A 10,893-nucleotide genomic window follows, 5' to 3' on the forward strand; every position below is an offset into this window, starting at 1 on the left:
CCTTGCTTCTGCAAATCGTCATCAATAAACTCAAAGCAACATGAAAACAAATCCTGTCAAGGCCAGCTCATCACAGGAGGACACAGTTGCTTTGAGAAGTTCAGCTGTCACTTTGTTCCTTAAGAAAAGGCATTCCATATAGGACTTGAAAACAGCCATATCATCAAAGGATGGGTCAAAAGGATACTGAAACCAATGAGCACAGATTGCCACCACAAAGAGGGGAGTTTTCTGAATCCCCTGCAAAGCTTCATTCACTCCAAAGTGAACCATAAACTTTTGCAGACAAGTCATTATGTGAAAAGAGTTTCTGTAATATATAGATAGTATTATAAAAGGGAAACTCTTTGATCTCTACAATTGTCTCTAGGTATTGACAGATATCCCTGGCCCTGTCTATATGGACAGTAATCAATAAGTCTGTGACAAGTGGTGTTTTTTGTTTTTTTTTTTTCTGAGATGGAGTTTCGCTCTCAGAAACTCTCAGGCTGGAGTGCAATGGTGCAATCTCAGCTCACCGAAACCTCCGCCTCCTGGGTTCAGGCAATTCTCCTGCCTCAGCCTCCTGAGTAGCTGGGATTACAGGCACGTGCCACCATGCCAAGCTAATTTTTTGTATTTTTAGTAGAGATGGGGTTTCACCATGTTGACCAGGATGGTCTCGATCTCTTGACCTCGTAATCCACCTGCCTCAGCCTCCCAAAGTGCTGGGATTACAGGCGTGAGCCACCGCGCCTGGCCAACAAGTGGTTTTTTTGAATCAGTTTTTCTATGACTTGGGGGGTTGAACATATTTCTTAGTAGTCATCTAAAAGGAATAAGACCTGATTCTTTAACTGCTGGAGGATGTTCGTCATGTGCATTTCAGTAACATCCTTCTTTCTCTAGGAGTTGGTCACAGACAATAGATACTGGCCAGCCCCTAGTCTGGTCTGGTGGAACTAAGGGAGAGGTAGAAAACGAGCTAGAACCTGTTTAATGGGACAGCATTCGAATGCCCACAGGAAAGCTGTTTTCTTCAGGAGGACCATCTTTCCGCTCCCAGCTTCACCCTCCACACACATAAGAGAATTCAAGTTGGCAAAGACCTCCGGCAGCACTCGGGGCTCTTGTACAGATTTGCTGATGTGTTTTGAAGCAATGGACAGATCACAGCCCAGTAAGTGGTCTGTGGCCAGACTGGAAGAGATATCAAGCAAAAACATGTGGCAGAAACTGGCGCTGGTATAAGCTGCTCTCAGCTGCTCACTCAGATTATTTGCCTCTTGAAACCATTGGGCTTCATCCTGTGCCATCACTGGAGAGAAGAAAAAGGGGCACAATTAGGATTCATTGTTACATCTCCCTCATTCTCAACACCATGCCCTTTTCACTCCATGATTCTGCCTGTGTACTACGAATGTGTTAGGACCTTCCACAGCCATCTATGATTCCCACATTGCCATTATCTCATAGGTTTTGCCTCAAAAATCAGAATGTGGGAAGCATGTGTCCAAAGCGCCCCACTTGAAACATGGACTTAGACATAATGTGTGCTTGTTAGAAGCACCATGGACTCTTATATATAAGTTTCCCATTTTAAAAATCTTAGTAAAGAGTCCAGGCAAAGTGACTCATGCCTGTAATCCCAGCAGTTTGGGAGGCCGAAGCAGTTGAATTGCTTGAGCCTAGGAGTTAGAGACCAGCCTGGCCAACATGGCAAAACACAAAAATTAGCCAGGTGTGGTGGCATGCGCTTGTGGTCCCAGCTACTGGGGAGGCTGAGATGGGATGATCATTTAAGCCTGGGAGGTTCAGGCTGTAGTGAGCCATGATCTTGCCACTGTAGCCCAGCCTGCGTGACAGAGTGAGACCCTGTCTCAATAAAATAAAATGAATAAAAATAAAAATCTCAAGCAAGAAGCTTGCTTATTGGTGCTTCTATGGGCCAGTTTGCTTGTCCTGAGACATGTTGCCTACTATCAGTTTGGTCCTGCCTGCACCCTAGAGAAGTCACAGGAACCTTGACTTTTGCTCCTACAGAACACTGTTGCAATGCTGCTCCTCTTTGGAAGCTCTTTGGACAATTATACTCTTTTTTTGCAACCTCCCTGTATACAAATATATTTACACATACATATAATCCCACATACTACTTCAAAGTTCTTACCTGGCACTGTAGGATTAACTGCTATAAAGACTGCTTTCATGTGGTTTCTTTTGAAAAATAAAAGCCTTTCTTAAATCAGAATTTGCATAGGAGGGTGGTGCATCATGTTATAATCACTGGGGACCAAACATCTTCTAAACCCAGCCCACTCTCAAATATTTATGCTGATTGAAGGAAGGAAGGGTGCTCCAAATATAAAGCAGTTAATAATCTACAAACATCTGCAAGAGTGTGTGTTCCTCAGTTGTTCGTATATGATACATTCCATAGGCTAATACTATCCAGGTAATGAGAATCATCGTGTCTAGAGTGAAAAGGATTCTCCAAAAATCATTAGCTGCAGCCTCTGTCCTGGGATTTAGAAACATAACCTATTTTTTTTTTTAACTTTGAGACTTTATTTATTTATTTATTTATTTATTTTAGAGACACGGTTTCACCATATTGGCCAGGCTGGTCTCGAACTCCTGTCAGGTCATCCACCTGCCTCGGCTTCCCAAAGTGCTGGGATTACAGGTATAAGCCACCAAGCCCGGCCAACATAACCTTTCTAAATCCCAGATGTGTAATAGTGAAAATGTAGTTAAACTTACTGTTTAAGGAAGAAACATAATCTTTCTAAATCCCAGATGTGTAATAGTAATTTTCTGGGATTTAGAAAGGTTATGTTTCTTCCTTAAAAAATAAGCTATCTCTGGGCCGGGCGCAGTGGCTCACACCTATAATCCCAGCACTTTGGGAGGCCAAGGCGGGTGGATCATGAGGTCAAGAGATCGAGACCATCCTGGTCAACAAGGTGAAACCCCGTCTCTACTAAAAATGCAAAAATTAGCTGGGCATGGTGGCGCGTGCCTGTAATCCTAGCTACTCGGGAGGCTGAGGCAGGAGAATTGCCTGAACCCAGAAGGCGGAGGTTGCGGTGAGCCGAGATCGTCCCATTACACTCCAGTCTGGGTAACAGCAGCGAAACTCTGTATCAAAAAATAATAATAATAATAAGCTATTTCTATATCCCCAAACTTCTTTTCTTTTCTTTTCTTTTTTTTGAGATGGAGTTTCACTCTTGTTACCCAGGCTGGAGTGCAATGGCGCGATCTCAGCTCAGCAAAACCTCCGCCTCCTGGGTTCAGGCAATTCTCCTGCCTCAGCCTCCTGAATAGCTGGGATTACAGGCACGCGCCACCATGCCCAGCTAATTTTTTGTATCTTTAGTAGAGATGGGGTTTCACCATGTTGACCAGGATGGTCTCGATATCTTGACCTCATGATCCACCCGCCTCGGCCTCCCAAAGTGCTGGGATTACAGGCTTGAGCCACTGTGCCCGGCCGTCAAACTTCTTTTCTTTAGTGTCATTTTTCAATTCACATAAAAAAATGAATCAACTAAATAGCAAATTGCTTTGTTTTCTTTTTGGGGGATGACAAGCATATCATCCCTAACACATATCCTCAAAATAAGGTGGGGCATGTGTGTATTAAATTAGTAGTGGTTTATATCCCAGAGAACTATGTAAGATTTCTCAGCTTAAAGTGGTCAGTCTATTAACTGGGTTTATGTTTTGTTGGACACTTGCTTTTGTTAAAGTAACATCCTCCCAGCCCCCAAAAAGCCCAAGTAGCAAATCCAGCCTTATTATCCTTCAAATGAAGATCCAGAGATGATCCATTTAGCCTGGATGCTAACCAGCAAAGTCTAAGAGAGTCTGGGCCTTATAAAGTAGAAGAGATTAGTCGGACGTGGTGGCTCAAGCCTGTAATCCCAGCACTTTGGGAGGCCGAGGCAGGTGGATCACAAGGTCAAGAGATTGAGACCATCCTGGTCAACATGGTAAAACCCCGTCTCTACTAAAAATACGAAAAATTAGCTGGGCATGGTGGTGCGTGCCTGTAATCCCAGCTACTCAGGAGGCTGAGGCAGGAGAATTGCCTGAACCCAGGAGGCGGAGGTTGCAGTAAGCCGAGATCACACCATTGCACTCCAGCCTGGGTAACAAGAGCGAAACTCCGTCTTAAAAATAAATAAATAAATAAATAAACTAGAAGAGATTGACTATACATTTCATGAAGCTAGGTATTGTGCCTGACTGGTTTACTGTGATCTTCCCAGTCTGCACCTAGAACATGATAGATGCTTAGTAGATTTTTATAGAATCTATTTACTTATTTATGATGAGACATTCCTGTTCAAAACAGTTTTCAATTATAAGATCATGTGCTGCTAAAACAAACAAGGTGATGGTGCTCATTACATTTTTTATTCACAAAGTTCATCATGGCTCTGAAGTTCTGGAATCACTTCTACAGCGGACTTCATATTTTGGAGAATTGAACAACTAAGTGTGAAAAGTTATAAAAATAGTTGTATGCATTTAACTATTAGGGGTGTGTGTGTGTGTGTGTGTGTTTTCCAGAGACAGGGTCTCACTATGTTGCCCAGGCTGTTCTGGTTTTAAACTTCTGGCCTCCAGCAATCCTCCTGCCTAGGCGTCCCAGAATGCTGGGATTAGAGGTGTGAGCCATTGTGCCTGGGCTTGTATTAGGTTTTTAAAAACGCTATTAGAGTTTTAGTGACAAGAATTAAGTATAAAACTATCATTTCCAGTGATTCTCTCTGTCAATGGCTCCCTGCAACAGAAATATAAATGGTTTATAAAGTAATGGTAAGGATATCAAGGGAATTTGGTGGAATGAGTGCATATGTAACACTCCTACATGAAACCAACAAAAGTGAACTTAAAGAATCAAAACTAGAGCACTTTGGGAGGCCGAGGTGGGCGGATCACAAGGTAAAGAGATCAAGACCATCCTGGCCAACACAGTGAAACCCTGTCTCTATTAAAAATATAAAAATTAGCTGGGTGTGATGGCACATGCCTGTAGTCTCAGCTATTCAGGAGGCTGAGGCAGGAGAATCACTTGAATCTGGGAGTCGGAGGTTGCAGTGAACTGAGATCATGCCATTGCACGATGGCATGGTGACAGAGCGAGACTCTGTCTCAAAAAAAAAAATCAAAAATAGGAAAAAAAAACAAACTATGAATTCTGGAACAAAAAAACATTACTGGTTTCTTCAGCACTGCCTGGGAAGAAAAACAAAATTACTGGAAAAACTGGTGAAATCCAAATAAAATCTGGATTATAGTAAATAGTAATGTACCAGTGTATGAATTGGTACACTGATGATGTAAGTGTAAGATGTTAGAATAAGGGAAAATTAGGTACAGTAATATATAGGAAGTCTTTGTATTACTTTGCACTTTTTCTGTAAATCTAAATAATTTCAAATAAAAACTTTATTTAAAAAAAAACTGCTGGATGCAGTTTAATGCCTGTAATGCCAGTACTTTGGGAGGCAGAGGTGGGCAGATCACTTGAGGCCAGAAGTTTGAGACCAGCCTGGCCAACATGGCGAAACCCTGTCTACTAAAAAAAAAAAATTCAAAAATTTTGCTTTGTTTTCATAGAGAACAAGAAAATTCAAAAATTAACCAGGAAGTGGTGGCATACACCTGTACTCCTAGCTACTCGGGAGGCTGGGGCACAAGAATCACTTGAACCCGGGAGGCAGAGGTTGCAGTGAGCCGAGATTGTGCCACGGCACTCCAGCCTGGGTAATAGAGGAAGACGCTGTCTCAAAACAAAACAAAAAAACAAAGCTGGGTGTGATGGCTCACACCTGTATTCCCAGCACTTTGGGAGGCCACGGCGGGTGGATCACTTGAGGTCAGGAGTTCAAGACCAGCCTGACCAACATGGTGAAAACCTGCCTCTGCTAAAAAATACAAAAATTAGCTGGGTGTGGTGGCTCATGCTGTAATCCTAGCACTTTGGGAAGCCAAAGTAGGAAGATCACTTGAGGCCAGAAGTTCAAGACCAGACCAACCTGTACAACATAGAGAGACTTCATCTCTACTAAAAATTTTAAAACTTTGCCAGGGGGTGGGGGTGGCACACATGTATAGTTCCAGCTACTTAGGGGACTGAGACAAGAAGATCACTTGAGGTCAGGAGGTTGAAGCTACAGTAAGCCGTGATTGCACCACTGCACTCCAGCCTGGGTGACAGAGTGAGACCCTGTCTTAAACAAACAAAAAGTAAAAAAAGAAACCCTTCATCAGTATCAAAACTAAAGAATGGCCGCAAACATACTCTCTAGAAACTCCTTGCCAAACATCATGTAACCAGAATGCAAATACCCTCTAAACTCAGGTTTGATGTATGCTTGAAGAACAAGAGAGAAAGTTCAAAAGGAGCTCTAGTTGCAATTATTAAAATGGACAGATGAGAACTATACACATGAGTAAGTAGTCAGTGGCCCATTCCTTGCTGTGGAATCACAGGAGAGCAGGAGCAAAGCAAAGGGATACTTTTTTTCTTTTGAGACAAGGTCTCTGCTGCCCAGGCTTGAGGGTAGTGGCACGATCAAGGCTCAATGTAGCCTCCAACTCCAAAGTTAAATTGATCCTCCCACCTCAGTCTCCCAAGTAACTGGGACTACAGGCACATGCCACCAGGCCAGGCAATTTTTTTCTTTTTCTGTAGAGACAGGATCTAACTATGTTGCCCCGGGTGGCCTGGCACTCCTGGGCTTTCCTCCCACCTCGGTTTCCCAAAGTGCTGGGATTATAGGTGTGAGTCACTGCATCTGGCCCAGATGCTTCATTTGTATTGCCTTCAAATGACTTGGCGATGAGTCCAGAAATAGAAGCATAGCTTCAGGAAAACAACAAGTAGAACTTTTAATATTTCTGTCCAAAGTCAGCCATGTAGAGCCAAATAAAAGCAGACCCTTAAGGAAGGGGTAAAGTGGCTTACAAAAGAAAAAAATATATTTTAATAGGCCTATCAAGGAAAAGAACTATAAAGGAAGGTAAAATATAAACATTTTCATACAAACAAATGCCAATAAAGTTAATTACCAGCACAACTGTGCCACAAAAGATGTGAAAGGGGCTGAGTACGGTGGCTCACCTTTGTAATCCCAGCACTTTGGGAGGTGGATCATAAGGTCAGGAGTTCAAGACCAGCCTAACCAACATGGCGAAACTCTGTCTCTACTAAAAATACAAAAATTAACCAGGTGTGGTGGCGCACATCTGTAATTCTAGCTACTCAGGAGGCTGAGGTAGGAGAATCACTTGAACCCAGGAGGCAGAGGTTGTGGTGAGCCAAGATGGTGCCATTGCACTCCAGCCTAGGCAACAAGAGTATAACTCCATCTCAAAAAAAATAAGACGTGAAGACTCATCCTTCATAGCCTGAATCAGAGGAATGGATAAAGACTCAATCTAAAGATAAAATAAGGCAGGAAATGAGAAAAAAAAAAAAAACGTTGAAGTGCATCCAAAGTCACAGATGGTTAATATTCATTCCACTCACCTCGGAAAATATCCGGTGTGATCATCTAGTGAGTTATCATCCTCCTGACACTTCCCTAAGCACACTCCATGGGAAAAGCGCTGGACGATGTCCTTTATACCTAAAAGTAAGAAAACTTGAAAAGTGCCACTGTCATGGGCATCTGTCCACTGACATGCAGATAATAACCACCAGACCTGTATTAGTGAAAGCCTATTCAGTTTCCAGTTGGGTTTTGTGGCAAAGTCAGAAGTTGGTTACCAGTGAGGCAATTTTCTATTTAAGACTGTTTGCCCATCTACAAGATAACCAGCAAGTAGTCATTCAATGCTCCTACACACCATGCAGTTTGATAGGCACCATCCCTCTGCCCCATTCTCCTTTGATCAACAGATGGCAACCAGAATCTGGAACTGAAGTCCATGAGGGAGCCGGGCACAGTGTCTTACACCTATAATCCCAGCACTTTGAGAGGCCAAGGTGGGTGGATCACCTGAGATCAGGAGTTTGAGACTAGCCTGACCAACATGGTGAAACCCTGTCTTTACCAAAAATATAAAAATTAGCTGGGTGTGGTGGTGGGCGCCTGTAATCCCAGCTACTTGGGAGGCTGAGGCAGGAGAATCACTTGAACTCATGAGAATGAGGTTGCAGTGAACTGAGATTGCTCCACTGCACTCCCGCCTGGGAGACAAGAGTGAAACTACATCTCAAAAAATAAAAAATAAGCTCCACGAGGAAAGAGATTTTTGTCTGTTTTGCTCATTATTGAATGACATGAACCAGAAGAGTGCTTAGCACTCATGAGGCACTCAGTATTTGTTTAATGAACAAATCAGAAAAAATATATTTAGAGCTCAAGAAAAAAACCCCAGCAAATCTAGCAGCCCTTATGTAAGTGAATGCATGACCAAGCAATTGCCTCTTACCACATTATTGCCAGGTTTATTCCACCAGCAATAGAATCAAGTCTCTTTGTGAGATTATATTTCTTCAGAAAGAAATTGTTTTTTAGCTCTGCAAAAGGATCAAACTAGAAACAGCATTTCTCATCTTCCGTCCACTCTGGGAAAGCTGGGGCAGAGGAAAGCTTTCCAGAAATTTGAGGTTCTAGAGCTTGCAAGATCTGAAAAAGGCCAGAGGACTAGGATTTGAGTGAGGAGGTGGAGGATTGGAAAGGAAGAGGGTGAGGACACCAGACAGAGGGTCCTGAGGAAGGCTGATAAGAGGAAGATACAGTAGACTAGGGAGAAATGGCAAACACTCTTTCCAAAGGCTTAAGATTGTGAGGCGGTCAGATTTTTTTGTCCCCATGGAATATTCTGTGAGGTAGAGTTGACAACTGTCTTCTCCTTCTCTATATTGCTGTGACATTTGTGACAGCTACTTGATCTCTCAGAGATCCACGTTAACCTTCACTGTAACTCATGCATGCTGAGCAAGACCAGCGAGGTACCTAGGAACCCTTCCCTGATCATCTTGGATCTCAGGCAGCGATTTAGCTGAGAGGAACCAGCGCATCATTGGTGGATTACAGAGGTGCTTCCTGATGACCAGCAGCTAAAGAGAAAATGCCAGAATCTGGTGGAAGACTCTGCATGTTTAGGAATCATGAATATGAATTTCCTGATTTTCTCCTGCAGGCAGAATGTGGCAAAGATTGCTATCCACATTCCTAATATCTCACATCCTCCCATACTAAGAGAAATCCCAATTTTTAGCTGGGCACATTGTCAACCAGGAAAAAGATTAGGTTTCCCAGCTCCTCTTATAGCTAGGTATGGTCATCTAAGTTCTTTCTTTCTTTTTCTTTTTTTTTTTTAAATGGAGTTTCGCTCTTGTTGCCCAGGCTGGAGTGCAATGGCATGATCTCGGCTCACTGCAACCTCCACCTCCTAGGTTCAAGTGATGCTCCTGGCTCAGCCTCCCGAGTAGCTGGGATTACAGGTGCCCACCACCACGCCTGGCTAAGTTTTTGTATTTTTAGTAGAGACAGGGTTCCACCATATTGGCCACACTCATCTCAAACTCCCGACCTCAAGTGATCCACTCACCTCAGCCTTCCAAAGTGCTGGGATTATTAGGAGTGAGCCACCACACCTGGCCATGTGACTAAGTTTTGATTACAGAAATATAAGAAGTGTCCTGTGACAGTTTCTAGGAGCACCTTGGGAGCGGGGGACAAGAGGTAGGGAGAGTAATGTGTAGAAAGAGAAGACATGGTAATTATCCCAAATAAATGCCTGTATTGTTAGTCCAGACCTTAAGGTTTCAAATTTGAAGCTTCACCATCTAAGGGAGGTACAGAAAACTGAGAGAGGATTTATGATGCAGGAAAGAAAAGGGATCTATGCCAGACACAGTGGCTCATGCCTGCAATCCCAGCATTTTGGGAAGCCAAGGCAGGAGGATTGCTTGAGCCCAGGAGATCGAGGCTGCAGTGAGCCATGATCTCGCCACTGGCCTCCAGCCTGGGTGACCATGTCTCAAAACCAAATAAAAAGGAAAAGAAAAAGAACCTGTAAAAAATGCTGAAGTGAGTGGAGATGGTTGAGTGCCGCTAAACGCAAGCCCAGGAGGATAAAGTCTATGTGGGAATTAAGGGTCAAGCTAGCAAGTGGACACAACCCACTGACTCACCTGTGTAGAAAAGGCCTGTCTTGGCCAGCGCTGAAACTCCCACAGCTGATTCCCAGGGCCAGTCCTTAAAAGAGTCCAGCTGTAATTCTTCGTCAGCAAAGATGCAGTCATTGCAATAAGCTTGAATAAAAGGCACAGGGTGAGACCAGCAGGCTTTCATTTTTTTTTTTCTATATCTTTATTGCTGCTGCACAAATTAAAGAGACCAATAGGCTTTGATATTGCAAGTATCAGTGTTCAAGTTGTCCCTTTACAGTTACAGTTGGAATGATGTCTAGAGTTTGCTTCAAAATAAATGGGGGGAAAAAGAAAAAGAGATAACCCAGGAGGTGAAGGTTGCAGTGAGCCGAGATCATGCCATTGCACTCCAGCCTGGGCTACAAGAGTGAAACTCCATTTAAAAAAAAGAAAAACAAAGAACTTAGATGACCATACCTAGCTATAAGAGGAGCTGGGAAACCTAATCTTTTTCCTGGTTGACAATGTGCCCAGCTAAAAATTGGGATTTCTCTTAGTATGGGAGGATGTGAGATACTAGGAATGTGGATAGCAATCTTTGCCACATTCTGCCTGCAGGAGAAAATCAGGAAATTCATATTCATGATTCCTAAACATGCAGAGTCTTCCACCAGATTCTGGCATTTTCTCTTTAGCTGCTGGTCATCAGGAAGCACCTCTGTAATCCACCAATGATGCGCTGGTTCCTCTCAGCTAAATCACTGCCTGAGATCCAAGATGATCAGGGA

The 10,893-nt window shown here is 43.2% G+C and overlaps 1 protein-coding gene across 1 annotated transcript in view; it reads right to left on the reverse strand.

Annotated features, from left to right (window-relative positions):
* The window catches only part of NAIP (NLR family apoptosis inhibitory protein), a 32,942-nt gene extending 22,635 nt beyond the window's left edge, over positions 1 to 10,307 (reverse strand). The window contains 10 exon segments of the mRNA XM_078365985.1: positions 2 to 47; positions 49 to 292; positions 294 to 420; positions 731 to 873; positions 875 to 909; positions 911 to 980; positions 982 to 1,303; positions 4,412 to 4,482; positions 7,529 to 7,628; positions 10,148 to 10,307. Of these exon segments, the coding sequence (XP_078222111.1) occupies positions 2 to 47; positions 49 to 292; positions 294 to 420; positions 731 to 873; positions 875 to 909; positions 911 to 980; positions 982 to 1,303; positions 4,412 to 4,482; positions 7,529 to 7,628; positions 10,148 to 10,307 (1,318 nt within the window).
* Positions 10,308 to 10,893: the final 586 nt, after the last annotated feature.

The sequence above is a fragment of the Callithrix jacchus genome, chromosome 2 (genome assembly GCF_049354715.1).
Source record: "Callithrix jacchus isolate 240 chromosome 2, calJac240_pri, whole genome shotgun sequence".
NCBI lineage: Eukaryota > Metazoa > Chordata > Mammalia > Primates > Cebidae > Callithrix > Callithrix jacchus.